The 24,180-nt window shown below is 42.3% G+C and overlaps 1 protein-coding gene across 5 annotated transcripts in view; it reads left to right on the top strand.

The window, feature by feature from the left end:
- The window catches only part of DIP2C (disco interacting protein 2 homolog C), a 376,691-nt gene that overhangs the window by 313,158 nt on the left and 39,353 nt on the right, over positions 1–24,180 (top strand). For all 5 annotated transcript variants that reach the window (XM_059662882.1, XM_059662881.1, XM_059662883.1 and 2 more), the window contains 6 exons: positions 2,732–2,855; positions 3,350–3,471; positions 4,347–4,458; positions 4,543–4,652; positions 14,153–14,283; positions 23,079–23,247. In XM_059662882.1, coding sequence (XP_059518865.1) covers positions 2,732–2,855; positions 3,350–3,471; positions 4,347–4,458; positions 4,543–4,652; positions 14,153–14,283; positions 23,079–23,247 — 768 coding nt within the window. The remainder of the gene's footprint in view (positions 1–2,731; positions 2,856–3,349; positions 3,472–4,346; positions 4,459–4,542; positions 4,653–14,152; positions 14,284–23,078; positions 23,248–24,180) is intronic.

The following is a 24,180-nucleotide window of genomic DNA, read 5'->3' as shown; positions in this document are numbered from 1 at the left end:
ATTTTCTAAAGGTAATACTTAAAAAGGATAAAAGAAACTGATGGAATTTAAGAATTTTGCTTAATATATCCAAAACATTGTCATTCCAACACTTGGCCACCATATCACCGGCGCTTGCCTCCCCCACCCCACCCCATCCCCCACACCCCCCATGGCGTCGTAGTTTGTTAACTGAGAACTCTGCTCCTTGATCACAGCTCATTTAAGATGGGGAAACATTGGTTCCTGCCTGAGTGAGGCTTCCTGCCAGCTGCATCTCTGTCCTACATGGCAGTGCCCTGGACAGGATAAGAGTTGTTTACAAGATTTATAGGAAGTGAGGACGCAGTTCATTGCAAATCACGGAAAACTTACATTCACATTCTTGGACCTTGTTTACATGCAAAAGACCACCTGTTATTTTTTTTAATTTATTCTTTTTTTTTTTAAATCTTCACTGGAGGAGGAGGAGATTTTTTCCATTGATCTTCAAAGAGAGTAGAAGGGAGTAGGGAGAGAGCGAAACATCCATGTGAAAGAGAGACATTGATTGGTTGCCTCCCACACTGCCCCAACCAGAACCAGGGATTGAACCTGCTACCAACCAAGGCATGTGCCTTCACCAAAATCTAACCCACAACTCCTTGGTCTGCAGGCCGATGCTGTTATTTTATTTTTTTAATGGAAACATAAACCAACTTTTAGCTTTTCTTTTTACTTGTAGCAGCTTCTTTAAAATTTTAAACTATAATTCCTATTTGGCTTTTTCTTTTTTCTTCAATTTTTTAGGTGTTATTTAATTTAATGTAAAACGTTAAAATAGTGGCAGATAGGCAGACATTGACACTGAGATGTGTGGTCTGCAGGTCAGGGACCAGGCAGTGGGTGGTTCTGCGTTCCCATTCTGTCAGGACAGTACCCAAGACCACTTTTAGGGAAGTCAGCCTGCGTTCTCTGGGAAGAACTTGTACTAGAACCGTCTTCTTTAGAAGTAGGTTTCCATGTGGAAGCCCTGGCTTTTCCCTTCGATGGAGATGACCACTGACCTGCGGGTAAACAGCTACTACTTTCATGGACCCCTCACCCATAACATGTCATGTTTTCCTTCACGATGGACACTGGGGGGAATGAAATGTGTAACTGCGAGCCAGTGCTGTTTCTCCAGGGGTAAAAGGTTAGGTTGAGACCCCTCGGAACAAGTGGTGATGGACATTCTGGGACCAGATGTGACCTGTGTCCCAGGTGGGCTCACGGGCGGTGGAGTCACGCCATGTCCAACCTTGCAAACCGGGGAAGCAAGGGGAGAACACCATGCTGGACTTACCGTGAAGTAGCCTCTTTCCAGCGGGGCGCCTCCTAGGGGGATTTTTGAGAATAATTTTGGTTGGTCCCCAGTCACCCCACGTGCTGACTCCACATGTGACCAGGCTCACCTGTCCATCCTTACAAACCCTGTGACATGGCAGGCCATGTGTGAAAACAGGTTCCTCAAGATGAGGGACTGAATGCCAATTAAGTTAACCTTTTGTAGGTACCGATCAAGGGAGTTTTCATGAACCAGAGTCAAATGCATTTCAGAAACTCTTGACTGCTGGATGGAGTCACCTGTGCCCCTCAAATCGTTATGCTTCCGCCGTGACAACAAAGGGGGTTATTCACAGGGGTCAGCATTGCCCTCCGGAAAGTGGGGAGAAGATCAGCTCCAGAAGTCGAACGGCACAGACTAAGGACGCCTGCTGCTAGAGATCAGAAGCCATAGCACTGGGGTCCCAGTGACAGGAAGGCCTAGCGAGGCAGGCACAGAACGATGAGCCCGCCTGCCCCCCACCAGCGCCACCGCTGGTCCCCGTTCAGGTCTGGAGTGCAGGGCCAGCTTTTTTCCAGGACAGCAGATGTGGGAGCATCCAGGGGCAGGGATGGTCCTTTGCCTCCAGTTTGGGAAAGAGACAGAAACATGGATGTGAGAGACACACATCAACTGGTTGCTTCCTGCATGCACCCCTACTGAGGCTGAGAATTGAGCCTGCAACTGAGGTACATGCCCTTAACTGGAATCAAACCCTCGACCTTTCTGTCTGATGCTCTAACCACTGATCGACCGGCTAGGGCTGACCTCCTTGACTTTGATATGGTTTTTCTTTCCTTTAAAAAAAATATTTTTATTGATTTTTTTTTTAAGAGCAAGAGGTAGGGAAAGGGTGAGAGAGAGAGAGAAACATCAGTAGGTTGCCTCAAATGGGTCCAAACCCAAACCCGGGGTATGTGCCCTGACTGGGAATTGAATGACCTTTCAGAGCATGGACAACACTCCAACCAACTGAGCCACACTGGCCAGGGCTTGATGTGGTTTTTCTCAATAAACATTTTCAATTAGTCTTATTTTCCATAGCACAAGTCCTGCAGGTTTGATACTAATCTTACTGCCCATGGCAGTTACACTTAAGACCCAGAACCACTAGGTTGATATTTGTTAAAGGTTTTCCTATGTCAGGTCAAGAAATTATTTTTTAAAATATTTCTCGTGAACACAAGTATATCCAGATGCTGCTTAGGGGCTGTACGTCCTGGCTAGCAGGACGGGAGGAGAGTGATTGCTGCTGGTTCCGGGGCTGGAGGGGGTGATGAACACATTCTAAAACTGACTGTGGTGGTGGCACAACGGTGAATGTGCTAACAGATACCTAATTGTTCAATTTAAATAAGTGCATTGTACAGTATATACGCTGTATCTCACTAAAGCTTCCACACGCAGGGTACGATAGCAAACTCGCTGACGTGTGTCCAGCTGCACAAGCGAGCGGAGAAGATAGCGGTGATGCTGATGGAGAGAGGGCGCCTGCAAGATGGGGACCACGTGGCTCTCGTCTACCCACCAGGTAAAAAGGCAGGACCAGCAGCTGCAGGAGACAGCTTGTGGCACCTGATGGCTGGAGTTGCTGTATTGTCACCGAGAATTGCTTACTCGTCTAGTCCCTGCCACTGGCCGGGGGCTACGCTGCCTGCTGTAGGCCTTTTAGGGCCATGAATGAAGCGGTATTTCACAAAGACTCTCATATTTAAACTTGTTTATTAGAGTTCTGAGGCATTTCTTTAATCACTAGTAGTTAAGTTGAGAAATTCCTTAGACAGAAATTACAGGAATTAAATTTATGGGCTGCCTAAGCATCCCGTGCCTAAAGGAACAGGCCAAGTGGAAGTTAGTGCTGACACGTAACATAACCACTGGGAAGAGAAAATAATGTGTTTAAGGTGTTCGTTGTCCACTTAACCTTCCGACTTTTCCAGGCTAGTATTTCTGCTGATAGGGATGGCAGCCATTAAATGGTCTGATTTGTTTCAAGCAAAAACTTCTCATTTTCTTCTTGTGTAGGAATAGACCTTATCGCAGCTTTTTACGGTTGCCTGTATGCAGGCTGTGTGCCAATTACCGTCCGCCCCCCACACCCACAGAACATAGCAACGACGCTGCCTACCGTGAAGATGATTGTGGAGGTAACACCGCCTGGCGTGTCTGGGCGCTTCCTCCTGCCCTGGCCCTGAGTGTCAGCTCGGCACCAGAGCTCGGCCTTCGGGGGAGGGGCTGGCTGTGGGATTACGTGGGAGTCTTCGACCCAAGTGCTGGGGCAGCGTGGGGCTTCTGCCCTCAGGGAGCTACCATCGAGTGCTGGAAGCAAGAGCCCAACTTTGCACGGAATTAGGGGCTAGAGGACGGCCCTGCCTCGATACCTAGAGAAAGCAGCCCCCCAGAGAGGGCGTCCCTACAGGCACTGCCCCAGCAAACCAGATCCAGTGAAAATCTCACCCATTTTTTATAGTTCTTTTGTCGTAGTTTATAAATGTCCTATTTGAAAGCCTAGATTTATTTTAATTTTTTTGTGTCGGGGGGAGTTTAAGAGGACCAGGAAAGCTTTTTCCCTTTGGAGGAGGACCCACACAGGGGACGTTAGTTTGGGGGCCCCACAAATACTTTTTTGTCATCATGTTGGAGTATTTTCATGGTCATTATTCCTGTTAGAAAATACGGGGTTTTTGTGGACATAGGTGGCATTTCCAGTAGAAGGGCTAATGGTGTCAGTAGTGAGGTTAGAAGCTCCTTTCTGAGTCCAATCTTAACACTGGATCCCACTCAGCTGTGGACATTTTCAGGGACCTCAGTGCCTGCGCGCTCTGCGTGGCGCTTTGTGGTCCGACTCCTGGCTCCCTTGTGCCTCTGCTGGCCAACGCTAGCTCCTCACAAGGAGCCGTGTCCCTGGTAGTGCAGCCTGCTCTGAAAGCCACACAGCCTCCACACACAGCGCACACACGTGTGCAGTGCGGGTTCCCCTGCGGTTTACCTTCCTTCATCCATTCTGTTCTCTGACTCTCAGGTGAGTCGCTCGGCCTGTTTAATGACAACACAACTGATCTGTAAATTGTTACGGTCCAGGGAGGCAGCTGCGGCCGTGGATGTCAGGGCGTGGCCCCCCATACTGGACACAGGTCAGTCCTCGAGCGCGCTAGCACAGTTCCTTCTCTGCTCTCCCATTAGGTCAGCTGTGCTAATAGCTTCGCTTTGCTCTCCAGATGATTTGCCAAAGAAGCGGCCGGCCCAGATCTACAAACCCTCCAACCCGGACACGCTGGCTTACCTGGATTTCAGTGTGTCCACGACCGGAATGCTAGCTGGAGTGAAGGTGAGGGTTGGTCTGCCCAGTGTGCAGTGAGCCCCCGCAGTGATGGCCATCTGTGTTCCGCGTGAATCGTGGAATGAGGTGTAGACACGTGTTTCATTCAAGCTATAAAATGTGTGGACACTTCAGTAGTAACCTAAGCTGACTGCTTCTTTCCAAATGTTCCAACTTTTTAAAAAAAATGTAAACAGCCTGACTCATCCCTACTGAAAAACTGTATGGGTTTTTCTTCCCTCCTGCTTCTCAAATCCAAACATTCTTTCTGTTGTAAAACTGCATGAGAGCTTCTTGCTCTTTCAGGCATCCCTTATCACTCGCTAGAGGACTGCTCCGTGCAGCTGCAGGGACCCCTTTGCCTGTGTGGTGCCCTCTGATGTAGGGCCCTCCAGGCTCAGGAACGCCCTTAGTGAGGAGCTGTTAACTTCCCTGTAGCCTCAGGAAGCCCTTCCCCTCTAACCTCCCTCTGGGGTCTGACTGCTAAGTTTGCATAATTTAAAAGTGGGCATCTTAATAGGTGAGGTTATATCTCATTATATTTTTGATTTGTATTTTCCTAATGATTAGTGACAGTGAGCATCTTTTCATGCAATTATTGGCCATGTGTGTATCTTCTTTGCAGAGATGTCTATTCAAGTCCTTTGCCCATTTAAACAAGTTTTTTTTTGTTGAGTTTTATTTTCTCTATATGTTTTGGATATTAATCCTATATGAGATTTAAAAATTTTTTCTCCTGTTCTTTGGGTTGACTTTTTTTTTTACTCTGTAGACGGACAGTGTCTTTTGATGCACAAAATTTTAAATTTTTGTTGAGTTCAACGTTGTCTATTTTTTTGTTGTTGGTGGTGTTTGTGTCTTTCCTGTCATATCAAAGAAAACATTGCCAAATCCAATGTCAGAAAGATTTTATCCCATTCTTTTGTCTAGGAATTTTATTGTTTTACATTTACGTCTTTGATCCATTTTGTGTTAATTTTGTATCCAGTGATAGGTAAGAATCCAGCTTTATTCTTTTACATGTGGATATCCAGTTGTCCCAGAACCATTTGTTAAAGAAACTGTCCTTTATCCAATGAGTGTGGTCTTGGCACACTTGTGGAAATTGTTTGACCATATATAAAAGTGTCTGTTTGGGGGCTATTTTATTCCATTGTTTTAAGTGTCTGTCTTTATGCCAGTACCGCACTGTTTTGATTATTGTAGCTTTGTAGTAAGTTTTGAAATCAGGAAGTATGGACCCTCCAGCTTTGTTGTTTTTCCAGAATGTTTTGGCTATTCAGGTTTTACTGAGATTCTATATGAATTTTACAATGAGCTTTTTTTTTATTTCTGCAAAAAAATCATTGAAATTTTTTATAGAAATTGCACTGAATCGGTATTGTTTTGAGGAACTACTGGGTAGTATCTGTGACTATAGGATATGTTTCCATTTATTTATGTCTTCTTTAATTTATTTCAGGAATGGTCTATAGTGTGCATTGTATAAATCTTTCACCTCATTGATTAAGTTAATTCCTAAGTATTTTATTCTTTATGCTATTGTAATGAGAACTGTTTTAATTAACTTTTCAGATTTTTCATTTAGTGTATAGAAATGCAACTGACTTTTGCATGTTGACTTTTTTCCTGGTAATTTGCTGAATTCATTTATTATTTGTAGCAATTATTTTGTGACGCCTTTAGGACTTTTTACATATAAGATCATATCATCTGTGGACAGAGATATTTTTATTTCTTCCTTTCCAATTTGGATGCCTTTTATTTATTTTTTCTTACCTAATTGCTCTGGCTGAAATTTCCAGTACTATGTTAAATGGAAAGGGTAAAGGCAGGCATCCTTGTCTTGTTTCTCATCTTAGAGGAAAAGTTCAGTCTTTCACAGTTGAGTATGATATTTGCTGTGGGTTTTCATATATTGTGTTTATTGTAGTGAGGTACTTTCCTTCTATTCCTAGTCTATTGAGTGTTTTTATCATGAAAGGATGTTAAATTTTTTCAGATACTTTTCTGCATCAAATGAGATGATCACGTATTTTTTCCCCTTCATACTCTTAATATGAAGTATTACATTCATTGACTGTCATATGTTGAGCCATCCTTGCATTCTAGGAATAAGCCCACCTGGTTATAATGTATAAGCATTTTATTGTGCTGCTGAATTCCATTTTCTACTATGCTCAATTATACGTTGAGGTTTATATTCCAGTGTTCATAAGGCATATTGATCTATAGTTTTCTTTTAGTCTCTTTGTCTGGTTTTGGTACCAGAGTAATGCTAACCTCATAGAATGAGTTAGGAAATGTTCCCTTCTCTTCAGTGTTTTTGGAAAAGTTTGGAAAGGATTTGTATTAGTTTTTCTTTAATGTTTGGTAGGATCACCAGTGAAGCCATCAGGTACAGGGCTTTTCTTTGTTGGAATTTTTTTTTTTTTCTGATTTGATCTTTTTACAAGTTAGAGGTTCATTCAGATTTCACATTACTTGTGATTTAGTCTTGGTAAGTTTTGTGTTCCTTTTTTTAAAAAAAAAAAAATTTTTGTTGTTTCAGAGAGAGGTAAGGAGAGAGAGAGATAGAAACATTGATTGGCTACCTCCTGCACGTCCCCTATTGGGGGTCGAGCCTGCAACCTGAACATGGAATTGAGATAATGCTGGCCTCTTGATTTTTTTTTGGAATTCTTTGAGAAGGATAGGTGTTAGTTCTTCTTTGAATATTTGGTAAAATTCACCTATGAAGCCATCCAGTTCATAACTTTTGTTTGTTGTGAGGTTTTTGAATTACTGCTTAAATTTCACTAGCTGTAATTAGTTTATTCAGAATCTCTGATTCTTCCTGATTCAGTTTTGGAAGATTGTAAGTTTCTAGGAATTTGTCCATTTTGCCCAGGTTGTCCAATTTGTTTATGAATTTCCCTCTCAACACTGCTTTTGCTGTGACCCATAGATTTTGAGTTGTTGTGTTCTCATTTTCATTAGTTTTAAGTTATCTTTTGATTTCTTCCTTGATCTCATTGTTGACCCATTTATTGTTTAGTAACATCTTATTTACCCTCCATGTCTTTATGTTTTGGTGTTGTACTGTGGTACTGTGTTAAGTCCTCTATTTCTTTACTTACCTTATGTCTAGTTGGTCTGTCCATTATTGATAGTGGTGTATTGAAGTCTCTTATTATTGTAAAGTTACCTATTTCTCCCTTCAGTTCTGTCCATTTTTGTTTTATATACTTTGATGGTTTCTTACCAGGTATATAGATGTTTATAATTGTTATATCTTCTTGCTGTATTAAATCTCTTATTAATATATAATGCCCTTTTGCCCTTTTTTATCTCTTGAAACCTTTTTTTATTTAAAGCCTATTTTTCTGATATAACTACCTCTGGTTACTATTTGCATGAAATATCTTTATCCATCCTTTTACTTTCTAACTGTGTCTTTTACTCTAAAATGAATCTCTTGTAGGCAGCATATGGTTGGATCATAGTTTTTATCCATTCTGCCAATTTCTATCTAGATAGAGAGTTAATCCACTTATATTTAAAGTAATTACTGATAAGAAGAGACTTCTTTCATCTTGCAGTTTTCCATATGTCTTAATAGCTTTTCTGTTCTTCATTCCCCATATTACTTCCTTGTTTTGTGCTTAGTTGATTTTTTTCTAGTGAAACATATGAGTTCCTTTCTCATTTCCCTTTGTGTATATTCTATAGCTATTTTTTTGAGGTTACCATGGGACTTCCATTTAACATCGTAAAGTTATAGCATCCCATTTTGAGTTTATAGCAGCTTAACTTCAGTAACATACGAAACTGTTCCTGTACAGCTTTGCCCCCACCTTCTTCAGTTGTCAGTGTCACAAACTTATATCTTTATACATCGTGTGGCCCCAAACATATGGTTATAATATTTTAAATGCATTGGTCTCTTAAATTATGTAGGAACAAAATGTGGAACTTAAACCTGAAGTTAAAAAACTTGTTGAAATTATACTAGCTTTTATAATTGCCCTTTAGATACATTTACTAAGATCTTTACTTGTTCAAATGATTTTGAGTTATGTTTAGTGTCCTATTTCAACCTGTAGAGATCTCTTGAGAATTTCCTTTACTCAGATTACTCAGATTTAAAAGTAATAAACTCCTTCAATTTTTTTTAACCTAGGAGTATCTCTTTTTTCCTTTCTTTATTAAGGTATTACATATGTGTCTTTATCCCCTCATGGCCCCCCCACCCCACTCACATTCATGAACCTAGGAGTATCTTAATTCTCCAAAATTAATTGCAGTTACCATCCAAGACTCCCCTAGAAGTTGTAAGCCTTTAATAAATCCCAGAATTCCAAACTAGTTATATGATATTCTTCTCTGCAGTTGTTATCCAGGTGGGAATATAAGTTCCTGCTGCTTCATGCTTCATCTTCCCAGAATCCTTTCCTCTGTTTTTTCAGTAGAATTTGAGGTGATTTGCAATATAAAATGAAACAATTACTCAGAAACTTTTAAAAGTAAAGATTAGTTTTCAGACCATTTAAAGTAGTTATGGTAGTACTGAAATTAGCCTTCTACTGTCATAGCCAAAAGAAAACACACTTTTGATCATACATTTTCATGATCTACAGAAATGGAAGCTATAATATTAAATCTTTGTTCAATGAAGCTGTTTCTGCTTGAAACAGATAAAAGAATCTACATTATTACTTCATGGTGATTCCACTTCATGTAAGTATAGATCCTAGAAATCTCAGAGAGAGATGAATAACTAAACTTTTTCTTAAATTTATAGAAGATTTTTTTAACTTTGGACTACTAAATGTGTTAGATGAGTACTTGAACTGAAATATATTTGTGATATCATTTAATGAAAAACCCATATGCTTTAAATACTGACGGGCTTAAAGAGAGTTGAAATTATCTGGCTTATTATCTCCTCCAGAGAGAAAGCCCTTCTACCTCTGATTGCACAGGTCACCATTTTTTTCAGGAAGAAATTTTGACTCAATTTCAGGTTTTGTACAAGAATGTCTTTGAGTATTCAATTAGATACCAAAAGTTAAGAGAGGCAAGCTTATCCAGTAAACTGTTTTCCCCATAATGGCACTATGGAATGCCTGACTTAGTGTAACACCCATGAGTATTTGTTTATATGTTCAACTTAAGTTTTTAATACTGCCTGCTTAAAAGTGTACTTTAAACTCTGAAGGGTCCTATAGATCTTAGGTACACACTTGCTCAGTGTCATCAAGGCAGTCAGATGGAGAACTCCCATAGAGCACCTACAGTTTCCTTTAGATGAATCACTCGTGGCCTCTGCACAGGATAGTTTAGCACTCATGGTGCTCTTCCTTCCATGGAGTGTGCTCTCCCACTTTCCTGATCACTTTCAGTTGGTGTGTGCCCAGGGCATGGGCACTTCCTGTAACTTCAGTCAGTCCTGCCTGAGATCAGTCACAGATACATCCTGACGTAAGCACAGGTGACCTCATCCCCGGTCCCTCCATGTTCATTTATCCACTCTCAATGTGTCTTTGAGAGGAGAGCATTAAAATTTGTTGTCCTTGGCATTGGGAAGGCTAATTCTTTATCCAAGTACAAGTACAAGTACACCTTCATAAGAATTGGGAGTTTTTCTTCTTCTTTTTTTTTTAATCTTTATTGTTCAGATTATTACAGATGTTCCTCTTTTTTCCCTCCATAGCTCCCCTCCACCCGGTTCCCACCCCTGCCCAGGCCTTCGCGTCCCCCTCCCCCTCCCCCACTGTCCTCATCCGTAGGCGTAAGCTCTTTGTCCAATCTCTCCCCGCATCCCCCCACCCCCAGATCCCCTTCCCCCCAAGAATTGTCAGTCCACTCCCTTTCCATGCCCCTGATTCTATTATATTCACCAGTTTGTTCTGTTATCAGATTTTTTATTCACTTGATTTTTAGCTTCACTTGTTGATAGATGTGCATTTGTTGTCACTTTGTTGTTCATAATTTTTTATCTTTACCTTTTTCTTCTTCCTCCTCTTCTTAAAGAATACCTTTCAGCATTTCATATAATACTGGTTTGGTGGTGATGAACTCCTTTAGCTTTTTCTTGTCTGTGAAGCTCTTTATCTGACCTTCAATTCTAAATGATAGCTTTGCTGGATAAAGTAATCTTGGTTGTAGGTTCTTGCTATTCATCACTTTGAATATTTCTTGTCATTCCCTTCTGGCCTGCATGGTTTCTGTTGAGAAATCAGCTGACAGTCATATGGGTACTCCCCTCTAGGTAACTAACTGTTTTTCTCTTGCTGCTTTTAGGATTCTCTCTTTGTCTTTTGCCCTTGGCATTTTAATTATGATGTGTCTTGGTGTGGTCCTCTTTGGATTCCTTTTGTTTGGGGTTCTCTGTGCTTCCTGGACTTGTAAGTCTATTTCTTTCACCAGGTGGGAGAAGTTTTCTGTCATTATTTCTTCAAATTGGTTTTCAATATCTTGCTCTCTCTCTTCTTCTGGCACCCCCATAATTCAGATGTTGGTATGCTTGAAGCTGTCCCAGAGGCTCCTTACACTATCTTAATATTTTTGGATTCTTTTTTCGTTTTGCTTTTCCAGTTGGGTGTTTTTTGCTTCCTCATATTTCAAATCTTTGACTTGATTCTTGGGATCCTCTAGTCTGCTGTTGAACTTCTGTATATTATTCTTTATTTCAGTCACTGTATGCTTAATTTCTGACTGGTCCTTTTTCATATTTTTGGCATTCTCACTAAGATCCTTGAAGGTCTCACTAAGTTCCTCGGAGGTTTCTAGAAGATTCTTGAGTAACCTTATAACCGTGGTTTTGCACTCTGTATCCAGTATTTTGCTTTCATCCATTTCCTTTATTTGTGACATGTTTCTTTGTCTCTGCATTTTGGCTGCTTCCCTGTGTTTGTTTCTATGTATTTGGTAGCTTTTAAGTCTCCTTGAGTTGATATAGTGACCTTGTGTGGTAGGTGTCCTATAGGGCCCAGTGGCTCAGCCTCCCCAGTCACCTGAGGTGGACACTCTTGGTGCACCCCTTGGTGTACTGTGTGCACAGTCTTGTTGTAGTTAAACTTTGATTGCTGTTGGTATCAATGGGAGGAATTGACCTCCAGGCTAATTGGCTGTGAGGACCAACTGTGTCTACAATGGAAGAGCTGTTGTGCAGGAGACACCCTTATGGGGCAGGACTTGCTTCAGTGGGGCTTTGGTGCTCACTGAGTCTGCCCCTTGAGTATGTCTCTTATGGATGTGAAGAGTTGTAATCCAGTATGGCCTCACACTGACCACTGGGTACACTGGCTCTTGGATCTCCAAGGAGGTGCAAAGTCATCCACTGCCTGGGGCCACCCAGCAGGAGCTACAGAGAGATCTGCAGATTCCTCCTCTTTGTATTGGGCTTGGAAGTGCCCAGACTGAGGCCCAGCTGTGTAGCAAAGGAGGCTGCTGCTGCTGCTGCTGTTGCCTGACAGGTTTTAGGCTGAGAAAGGACAGGCCATTCATATACAAAAGCCACTGCACACAGCTTGGATGAGGTTTTAAATTGGGTGGGACGGAGTCTCGGGGAATTACCAGGGCAGAGCAAACAGCAATGGCTTCCAGTCAGCCCTGCACTGAAGAGGTCTGTGCATCCCCACACAGGAACAATGATCACTGCAAGCACCTCTGAAAGAAAGCCACCCTTGCGTTCCTGCCCCGATGCCAGACAGTCCAGTTTCACCTTGTATGTGTCTGGGTCTCCCTGAGTCTCACCCGGAACTGGAGTTCAGAGCAAGCAGGAGCTTGTATCTCCCTCCCAATTAAAAGAGCAGCACACCCAGTGCCAGCCCGTTCCACGGCTCTGCACCTCCTATCAGTTTCAATGCACTTTCTTCACCTCTCTAGCTGTGGAACTTCCACTCAGCCAGCTTTCCTGCAGTTGTGGATAATAGTTGTTCTGCCTTTAACTTGTAATTTTGATGTAGTTGTAAGGGACAGCAAGTATAGGTGTTTACCTATGCCGCCATCTTGGTTCTCATCTCCAGGAGTTTTTCTTAAGACGAGGTTCTAAAGAAACATTTCACCTTGGGCTCTTGGTTTGTGATGTTGGCAGGTCCAAGATTGGGATGAGTTTAGAGATTGAACATTCAACTTTTCTAACTGCATTTTCTTAATCTGTGTGTGTTTCTGTCATCCTGCTGAAATCTGTCAATGCTCGCTGATCCTTAATATCACAGAGCCCTCTGCAAGCCCCCAGCTGATGGAGGACCCTTTCTCTGCTCTGTGCATCTGTGTACTCACAGATCGTGCTCTCAGGTTTCATCTTTAAATTTCCACTAGACTGCAAGTTCCTGAGCCAGGGTGTATTCTTTTTTTATATCTCAAGAACCTAATACAATGCCTGATACATAGCAAGTGCTCAGTTAACATGTTTGTATTTGCCACGCTGAGCTGAAGGACTCGGCTCTCCGGTTACAGGTGTTGCACAGCAGGGGTTCCACAAAGGTTTGTTTCAGTTGGCAATCTGAGAATGGGAGGAAGCTTGCTAGTTAGGATTTTACTCGCTCCTGATCCAGGAGGCAGGAGGTTGAGGAATGTTTCATAAATTCAACCTTTTTTTTCTTTTCTTAAACAAACATTGTGGCTTTAAAAGCATGCTAAAAAGAACTACTTACATTCTAGAGTAATCTGTGTTACCTCGGATGATTCAATCAAATACCCGCAGTGAAACCTTCTGGGCAGGGCTACTCTCCATAAGGTCACAGTGGAAGGAGCCCCCAGGCCTGGCTTCTGTCACAGCATTTCCCTGGGTTTCCTGCCTTATTGCGATGCTCTCACAGTCCCACTCTGGGGAACACAGCACTTCCCGTTAGCTTGAGGCCTCAGGTTCACTAGAAAGTTTCTGTGAGACAGTTGATTTATTAGATATATTTTACAATAATTCACATTCTATACTGACCGCAGTGGAACTGCTCCCAGGATTGGAGAGGCCCGTGCCTGTCCCTTGCCAGTGGGCTGAGAGTGAATGTTGGCAGCTGTCACATGGTACAGCAGCCGCGTCTCACTGCACAGGGCTCTGATTCCAGCTCAGGTGTGTGCCCTTCAGCAAATGCACCATCTCTGAGCCTCCCTGAGTTGGGGCTGGTTCACCCCACATGCTCTGCTGGCCCATGTCCCCTAGCGGTGCTCTGCTGGGCCTGAGATGGATGTGAATAAGGTGTAGTCCCTGCCCAGAGAAGGGAGTGAGTGGTGACATCTCCCTGCCTAGTTCACAGCCCACATGGGGTGGCAGAGGAACCTGTGGACTAACCTGCTATGCAAATGTAAGACATGGGGACTTCAATTACTAGAGTTATTAGATCCTGGGGACATGAAAATCATGTGTGTGTGATTTTCTCATGAAAAACGGGAAGACTAATGAGAAGATAGCAGCCCACGCCCTCCTCACAAAGCCGAAGCTTGGGCACCATTGTCCCCTGCCCTGAATACTCTGGGCACTGGTGTCGGGCTCTGTGCACTCAGTGGGCCCTGCTGTCTTGCAGATGTGTCACGCAGCCACCAGTGCCTTCTGCCGATCCATTAAGCTGCAGTGTGAGCTCTACCCCTCTAGAGAAGTGGCCATCTGCTTGGACCCTTACTGTGGACTTGGGTTTGTCCTGTGGTGCCTCTGCAGGTGAGTGTCCCTTTAATATCTTTAAAAGAATAAGTAAATCCCATACCTTCTCTTGCACTCGGTCCCTGTTCTGCCCCTGCTCAGCCAGGCTGTCATGGTGTCATCCTGAGGTGTCTGAACCAGTCGGTCTCCGTGAAGTTTGCTGAAACAGAGACGGTGGCCTCTGGGGACATTCTGAGAGCTGTTTGTCAGGGGCCCATGGTTTCCCAAGCAGAGCACTCCCAGGCCTCAGGCTTGCTTCTTTCGCTCTTAAATCCTAGCAAAATCCCTGGCCTGGGATTTGGATTAAATCAGCTGGTGTGGCAGCTGCTCTCCTCCTTCAGGCTCCCCGCTGATGCAGGTGATGTTGGGGGGCGGCGGGGAGGGGAGCTGCCACTGAGGGACAGCCCGAGCCCAAGCTCCTGCCAGGTATTTACAGATTATACATATATGTTCCTTGTAGAAACTTTAAAAAATACAAAATACTATAAAGAAGAAAATAAAGCTTCGATAATCATACCACCTAGTGATACCAAGAAATAGTCACAATTAGCACTTGGCATGTAGCCTTTGAGAGCTTATTTTCTAACGCAGCATAGCACCTTTTATCATTAACGTCCGTGAGTATATAAAGAGTGCTGCAGTAAACGCCAGTGCCCACCATCCAGCTGCCACGGACCAGCTTGTCATCCATGTTGCTCCATCCATCTTCCCTTTCTGCCGTCCCTTTTTCACATGGGATATTTTAAAGCAAACACCAAACACCACGTGATTTCACCCATAACCCTTCAAGTGACGTATACAGTTTTGTAAATGTGCATCAACATATTTATGAAACGGAGATGCTACTGTATGAAATCAGTCATAATTTCCGGGGGGGTTTTCTTAATAGTCTATAGTAGACATTTTTTTTCATGTTTTTAAACACTCTTCTAAAACAATGATCTTAGTGCCTTCATAATATTTCATAGTAATAGGTTGGATTAAAGCCCAATCCTATGTTTTTTAAAAACACTGGCATTCTAATTAGGACAATTAAACTTTTTTGATGAAGCATATAGAATTAAACAATAAAAAATGTTAATGATTTTTGCCGCCATCTTGAATGCAGTAGCATTGTGGGTAACTTTTTCTTGGGAAATAGTTCAGAATATACCATCCCAACAGGAGGGCCAGGGTGACCTTAGACATGTTAGGCCAACTGAGCAGGAAGCTTGTCCTACTGACCTTTTAGGACAACTGTCCGTATGCCACTTGGCAAAGGTTAAGCTGAAGCCCGTGAGTGGAGTGCCTCCTGGGCTTATAGGGTCACCAAGACAATCCCATCCAAGCAACAGAGAAGATGCTTTTGAAGGGGACGTCCCTGATGGGCATCGCAAATAGCAGGGTGGGAGTGTCTTTAAAGGAATTGTGCAAACAGGGTCGCAACAACCCTTTCCTTAATGAACGTCCTCCCTGCAAATTCACTCAGAAGTCACGAAATCAGTGTTCTGTTGATTGCCCCTGCAACATGAAAAATCAATGCGAAACTGCTGTGAACCTCTTCATTCTGAAATCCTCCATAGCGGTGGTTGGCAAACTGCGGCTCGCGAGCCACATGTGGCTCTTTGGCCCCTTGAGTGTGGCTCTTCCTAAGCCTTAGGAGTACCCTAATTAAGTTAATAACAGTGTACTTACCTATATAGTTTAAGTTTAAAAAATTTGGCTCTCAAAAGAAATTTCAGTCGTTGTACTGTTGATATTTTGGCTCTGTTGACTAATGAGTTTGCCGACCACTGCTCTATAGAAACAGATCCCAGTGGACTTGCTTTAAAAACTGGGCCTGGGAGCAGCCACTGAACAGCAGTGAGAATGCACAGCATCCATAAACGTTGTATGTTCCATTTTCCTCTGAAAGAAGTAGGGCTCCTTTGAGAAATGGCTGATTTCAAGACTGGGACAGGAAGGAAGTGCTCACAGAACAAGGGGGAAATGCCAAAAGGACCAAGGAGCCAGCTTAAAGCGGTGCCCGCTGGCCAAACGGGGGCAATCTGAGCATCCAAGTAAAGACTGTAATAGATTATAACACTTCGAATACAATGGGAAATTATCTGACCATTCAGGTATAAATAGGTGAACAGATTGAAAGCTCAGTGAGGAACAAGGATCTACATGGGAGCTGTCCACCAGGCAGCTGCCAATTATAAGGAGAGGAGAGAACTTCACAGTGGAGAAGCCTGAACCAAGAGATGAAGGTGAACCTCGCCCGCACTGGGACCAGCACCTGTGTGCACTGGGAGCCTTGCAGTGAGGAAAACTGCATCGAAGGTGCTTCACCTGAAGCTAATCCTGGGGACATCAGGCGCTCAAACTGAGGGACACACGCCAGCACAGCGGCCTGTCATCTTCATGAATGCCACCGTCACAGGGTGGGGGAAGCACCGAAGGGCCCGTCTGGACAGGGCTGACAGCCTCACTGCCCCCTTCGTCATCAGATATCAGTGAGACAACAGGCAGACCGGGAGTAGGGTCTGAGGCTTAGAGGGAAGAAATGTATCAGTTAGATTTTGATGCCTTGATTGGCTTGTGGAGGAAAATATACATGTTTGTTGGAAATACCCCCTAAAGTATTTGGGGCTGGGGGGCATCAGGTCAGTGGCTCACTCTCCAATGATTCAAGGGAGAAAAAGTTATTTTTACTTTACTTGGAACTTAAATGTTGTGATTGTTTCAGCATTGTTTTTAATTTGATACAAATAGCTTTCTGTATATCTTCACCCAAAAGTTTCCTTCAGCTAGAAGGTTGTTTATCTGAAAATCACTGACATAATAGACTTGTTTGAAAATATTTTTATAAGATCACGTATGTTTTAAAAAACATGTCAGAGATTTTATATTCACTAATTAGAAGCCCCAAATTGGTCAAAAGATTCAGTGTAACACCTGTCCAGTGTAACACCTTAGCAGGTTTTTGTTGGTTTTTTTGGGGGGGTGGGGGTGGGGGTGGGGGGATGGAGTGTGTGCCAAAAATGACATGATCATAAAATATAAATAAAGGACCCAAAACAATTTTGGAATAGAAAAACAAAGTTGGAAAACTCAGACTTCCCAATTTCAACACTTACTGTTGTAACCATGACAGTGTGGTACTGGCATAAAAATATAGATGTAGATATATAAAATAATCTACGAAATAGAATTGAGATCCCAGAAAATAAGTGTGGTCTTTTGATTTTCCAACAAAGGAGCCAAGGCAACTCAACGGGGAAAGGATTGTCTTTTCCACAAATGATGCTGGGAAAAGTGGACATCCACGTGCAGAAAGGTTACACTTATACCTAACATCATGCACGTAAATCAGCTCCAAGTGGATCATAGACCTTATAGTTTAGAGCAAAACTATAAAACTAAGAAAAAAGCATATAAGTAAATATTTCTAATACTAGGTTAGGCAAAGGGTTCTTAGGTATGATATCAAAGGTACATTTAAAAATATTGATAAATTAGACTCCAACAAAATTTAAAACTTTTGCACATGAAAAGACACCATTGGAAAAATGAAAAAGCCCTGGCTGTTGAGGCTCAGTTGGCTGGAGCATCGTCCTGTCCACCACAGGACACGTACCCAGGCTGTGGAGTTCTCCCCGGAGCCGGTCAGTGTCTCTCTCTCTCATCAGTCTCTCTCTCTCTCTCTCTCTCTCTCTCTCTCTCTCTCTCTCTCTCTCTCCTTCCTCCCATCTTCCTCTCTCTAAAATCAGTAATTAAAAAAATTTAAAAACCTCTAAAAAAAGAGAGAGAAGGAAAGTGAAAAGACAAGCTACAGACTGGGGAAAAATATTTGCAAATCATCTATCTGATAAAGTCCTTCTAACCAGATATATACAGATTCCTAAAACTCATTAATATGCAACATGATTTAAAAATAGGCAGCAGATTTGAACAGACATTTCACCAAAATACACAAATGACGAATAAGCACATGAAAATATGCTTCACATATATTAGGGAAATGCAAATGAAAACCTTTGAGATATCACTTCATACCCATTAGAAGAGCTATAACCTCAAAGACAGAAAATAAAGTGGGAGACTTATATTTCCTGATTTCAAAACTATACTGTAAAGCAAAGGTAACCAAGGATGTACAGAAATGGGAATCTCCTGCATCATTGATGAGAATGTAAAATGATGAAACCACAGTTTGCATAGTCTTAAAAGTTAAACATAAGTGTACCATATGACCCAGCAGTTCCACTGCTCGGCATTTATGGGAGAGAGAGGAAACCATGTCCACACACAGACTCGACACTTGAAGCGTTCACAGCAGGCTTTGTTTAAAGTAAAAGAGGCCAACAATCCAAATGCCCACGGACTGGTGAGTGTATAATAAGCAGTGTTCGTCACATTCACACAATGGAGTACAGCTGCCACACGGATAAACTTCACCCACACTGTGCCGAGTGAAAACAGCCAGACCCAACGGCCACACATGATATGATTGTGTCATGATTCCATTTACATGAAGTGTTCAGAAAAGGCAAATCTATAGAGACAGAAAGGAGAATGATGATTGTGGCGAGGGTTTGAAACAGGATTGACTACAAATGGACACAAGCCTACCTGCAGGGTGATGGAATGTCCTAGAACTGCATCGTAGTGATAATTATGCAACTCTGCAATTTACTACACTTCATTTAAGGCGATGCTTAAAATGGGTGGATTTCATGGTATGCGAATTATAGCTAAACAAAAGCGTCTTATTTTTATTTTAAATATTTTTTATGTATTTCAGAGAGGGAGAGAGATAGAAACATCAGTGATGAGAGAGAATCATTGATCAGCTGCCTCCTGCATGCCCTCTAGTGGGGATCGAGCCCAGGCATGTGCCCTAACCAGGAATCAAATCATGATCTCCTGTTTCATAGGTCGATGCTCAACCACTGAGCCACACTGGCCTTGCACAAAGCTGTCTTTAAAAAACAAACAAGCAAACAGAAAACAGCCTACCATTGGATTGACTGGCATGCATAGTACAGACACCAGCCTGTCAGGGGGGAGGCTCGCCCATGTGACACACAAGTGATGTGGGTCCCAGTGAGCTGAGTGGCTGCCTTGCTCATAGTGCCCAAGTCATGATAGTTTTCAATTGTTTGTATGTCTCTTCAGGTTCATAATCTGAAATCATTTAATTACAAATTTATATTAGTTAACAAAATGTCCTTTTTTTCTCTCCTGGTCAGCCATGTTTTTATTTATATTTTCCCAAATAGACTTTATTAGGTAGGTTCACAGCAAAATTGAGTGTAAGGAACAGAGTGAGTCCCTTCATTCCCTGGCCCACATGTGCACTGCCTCCCACCAGGTGGTACATTTTTTTGTAACCTAGGAACCTATGTTGACACATCATCATCACCCAGAGCCCAACATTGACCTTAGGGTTCACTCTTGGTGTAGAGAACCCAGAAGCAGACCCACATAAATATCATTACCCAATCTTTAACACAGGAGCAAGGCAACACAGTGGAGCAAACATAGTCTTTTCCCTAAACAGTGCAGGAACAACTGGAGATCCACATCTAAAAAGATGAACCTAGACTCAGAACTCACAGCCTTCACAAAAATTAGCTCAAGTGGATCAGAGACCTAATTGTGAAAGATAAAATTATAAAACTCCTGGAGAAAACCTAGATGATGGGGTTTGGTGATGACTTTTTAGATATGACACCAAAAATACAAAGCATGAAAGAAAGAATTGATAGGCTGGGATCCATTAAAATTAATAGTATCTGCTCTGCAAAAAACAGGAGAATGAAAAGATGGGCCACAGGCAGGGAGAAATATCCCCAAACTGTCTTTTTAATCATTTTGTTCTTTTTGAAGTTAAGATCTAAACCAGTGGTTCTCAACCTGTGGCTCGCGACCCCTTTGGCGGTCGAATGACCCTTTCACAGGGGTCGCCTAAGACCGTCCTGCATATCAGATATTTACATTATGATTCATAACAGTAGCAACATTACAGTTATGAAGTAGCAACGAAAATAATTTTATGGTTGGGTCACAACATGAGGAACTGTATTTAAAGGGCCAGAAGGTTGAGAACCACTGAAACTAAAATAGTTTTCATTCCAGAAGTTCTCAGAAAATATTCATTATAAGCAATCTGGTGTTAAGTAGGTTTGTTTTTTCCCACAGAGGTATTGATAGCCAGTGCCAAGTAATCAACATTGGTTAATAAATGAAACAATCATCATTTTTTGGACTGGGCAAGGAAAGGGCAAGTAGGATATTTATGAATCAAGTTTTCTGCTTGTCCTATGTTTTCTTCTTAATGTTGACTTCGGTCCTATTTATGTTGACTTCTGTCCTATTCATTTTCACAAGTATACATGACATTCTCTAGCCAAGCATAATATCACACACCACACTATCACCCTTTCATATGCTAATGCTTCTGATCAAGCCAATCATTTCTCCTGAAATTCTTGAGGAAGATAGTAGGTGATTTGTATTTAATTTTCTTCGTTTTGGATCTCCTTATGCTCTAGCATTTACGAAATGAGATGCTGGGAACAATATGGAAATGATAGATTGTTATAATAGGAATATCATCCTAAGATTTCCCCTTCATCTTACTTCCCTAAGACATGAGGCTCAAGAGCCATCAAACATGTTTGGTGCTAGCACTGAAGATGAAATAGGCCTAGGTGTGAAGGAGCAGCTGCGATAAAAGCACGCAGGGTAACCTAAGGTGTGGTGGGTTGAACAACATTTGGTGTTAACAGAAATTTGCCGCATCATCTCTCAAAGAGGTAGGATGCGTGCTTCCTGTTGGATAATTAATGATTTAGGAGAGGCATGATGTGCGGGCTTGTTAGATTTAGGCCTGCACATTAGATATTACACTTTAGATCTTTGACCTGGTACCTGATCCCACTTTGGGCCCTGAGATTGTTCTTTTAATATCCATTCAGCAGAGGTAATTTTTCCGTTATTTTTATTTCTTCCTGCTTCATGCTTCCTTGAGGCTTCTGATTGGAGTTGACACAGTAGCTACTAAGAACGGCTCTAATTCAGTCACACCAGCTGTAGTGTGCTGGCTGATTCTGCCACCCTGTGTGGCAGCTGACAGAGTAGGACTGAATGACGGTGCCCACCCACAGGAGCAAAACAAAATAACAGCTTCCAACAGTCAGTGGTGGGAATTCCCTTCTGCTTATTGTCGGTGTTCTCAGAGGCGCCCCACCTCTGGGAACAGGGTCTTAGTGGGAGAGAGGAGAGTGTTGCTGTGTCTCTTAGCTCTCACCGCCCCTGGGGAAAAAGACTCTAAGTCTTCAAAGATAGCCCTAAGACCTCTGTGAGTATGGGGGGGAGGGGGGGTCAGGAGGCCGGGGCGGGGCAGCATCTCTTGGCCCCTGGAGATAAGGAAATGTTCGTCTTCAGACCCAAGTATAAAATCCTTGGAAGGTTATTTTAAGAATAATACGGTATGCCCCAGAAGTAAGAAACAAGACTTGCCGGCCCGTATCAGTATTTTGTGATGTCGATGTATTTGTTGGCATGTTATTTGATCGCATAAATACCCTTAATCTAAAGTGATCTTGAATGACCTAAATTAATTTCCCGAGGACAATTCTCAGATGGTTCAATCCTTTGAAAAGATCACAGGAAAGGTCATTTGCTGTCTTTCCTTTTGACAAAAGTAAATGAAACTTTGGAATAGAGGAACGAAGAAAGAAAAGAAACTTGCCCCCAAATGCCCTGAAGAATAGTTTTTCTTCTAAGGGCCCTATTTAAAGTAGATTTTGCAAGCCAACCTAATTTCCTTACTTTTCTTTTTTAACTACTTTGATTCTATTGTAAACAATTTGAAAATTTTAATATCAGATTGACTTCATTCAAGAATAATTGGCTTTAGATCATGACATAGCAGTTGAGGCTTAACGTGCTCTTTTATCTATCAGAATTTTGTACCTAGAAAATCCCTTTTACTTAAATCTTAGATGGGGATTTATCTAGGGTATTTTATTATAGTGCATGACATCTATTCACATTGATTTACAGTCATAAACTAAAAAAGTAAAACCATTAAAAATGTAGATTAGACAAATACTTCAGTATTTTAAAGCCTCACTTGCCCCACCAATTGATGACAGACCAAAATATTTAGTCTAGCATTTCCCTAAATACATTCTCTAATCTAAAGGTAAAATGAAAGAAGACACGTTTTTCCTTTGTTCTGTTTGGTTTATTCTGAAGCAAAATTTCAGACCTTAAAAATTGAGTGACAAGCTTTGTCTAATTGTGCTGATTTCCTTTCGTTGACTCTGGGTGTCAGTTTCCTACACCAGCCGTAGGCGTGCTTTTTCTCAACGGCCCTTTAGTAAGTATCTGGGCGGGTTGGTGCAACGCCGGTGTGGGCCATGTTATACCCCCGGGTGGCCGAGTCCCAGGACGACTTCATTTACAAAAACGGGCAGCACTGTGGTTTGCTAACTCCTGTTCTAAACTTCCAGGCCTTCTACCAAAATCCAATTCTATGCTTCCTGCCGGGAAGGAGACCCCGCTTGCCTTTGTACCGGCTTTGAGAAACTCCGCAGCGTCACGGCTTAGGTGTTCCCAGTGCGTGCTCACGAGGGCAGGAACGCTGGATCATAACTCTCGGGTTCTTTTGTGCTTTCAGAGTGTGTTCATGAGCAGGCTTTCATTTTATGCTTCCAAGTGCCTAGGAGTAGAGTGGCTGTGACCGTCCCTCTCTGGCACGTGGACTTCGGGCATTTCTCAGGCACAGGTTGGCCCCTCTTTCGCGTCCCCGCTGACCTCTCCGTTTCTCTCTGCAGCGTGTACTCTGGGCACCAGTCCATCCTCATCCCGCCTTCAGAGCTGGAAACCAACCCCGCCTTGTGGCTTCTTGCCGTCAGTCAGTACAAAGTCCGAGATACCTTTTGCTCCTATTCGGTGATGGAACTCTGTACCAAGGGGCTGGGCTCACAGACAGAATCCCTCAAGGTAAGCAGCCCTCACCGACCCCTCAGGGCCTGGAGGGCATTTCCCGGGTCCTAGGAAAGCAGCGTCCAAGGGCGTGGGCAGGGTTTGGGGAAGTTAAAATAACCCTTCACAGAAGTCGAGGCTCACAAATTTGTTTTCACGTGCAAACCTCGTCTTATGACGTGACTATTTCGGCACTGCCACAAAGAGTGCGAGTGTGTGTCACTGATGTCACTAATTCCGTTAGGTCTTCTTGAAGGTCCTGAATTGCTTTCTCCTTTGTTGGTAAATTCAGTTCTTCAGTCCGGTTCATTTTATTCTGACCCTGGTATTCAAGTCATCAGTTTGAATTGTGCTGCTAGTTTTATTTCCCTTGAAGACCCTGATTTATAGGTCTCAATCGATCCTAACCAAAATCCATTTTCACAATTAAGTGAACAGTGGTGTGTGTGTGTGTGTGTGTGTGTGTGTGTGTGTGTGTGTGTGTGACACAATAATAGCATTTCCCTCTATTTAAACCAAGGACATTTCAACAAACATATTGTCATAGTAAATTAAGTAGCCTTTATCCAAGTAACTAGTTTTAATTTATATTCCTTCCAACTACTATGTACTGCTTCCATGCTCAGATGTGTGGGTTGCTATGTATAAATCCAGAGTATCCTTTGTGCATGTGTGCACATACAAATTAGTAAAGCAATACAATTGCTTTTCCTGAGTTTTGTTTTCTTTTTTAGACTTAATGTATTAGAATTGAACAGGAAAATAAAATGCAAGATAATTTTGATAATAAGTTACATAAATAAATGTGTAATTACTTGAAGTTATATATTTATGCAGGAAAACAAATTTATAAAACATAATTATTACTCATGTCCACCTGTATTACATTATGAAATGAATGAGTGCACTTCATCAAAATTTCTCTGTAGCTGCATAAATAACCAAAGAGAA

Source organism: Myotis daubentonii, chromosome 1 (assembly GCF_963259705.1).
Source record: "Myotis daubentonii chromosome 1, mMyoDau2.1, whole genome shotgun sequence".
Lineage (NCBI taxonomy): Eukaryota > Metazoa > Chordata > Mammalia > Chiroptera > Vespertilionidae > Myotis > Myotis daubentonii.
Note: the sequence above shows the minus strand (reverse complement) of the source record. Positions and strands in the feature narration are given on the sequence as shown.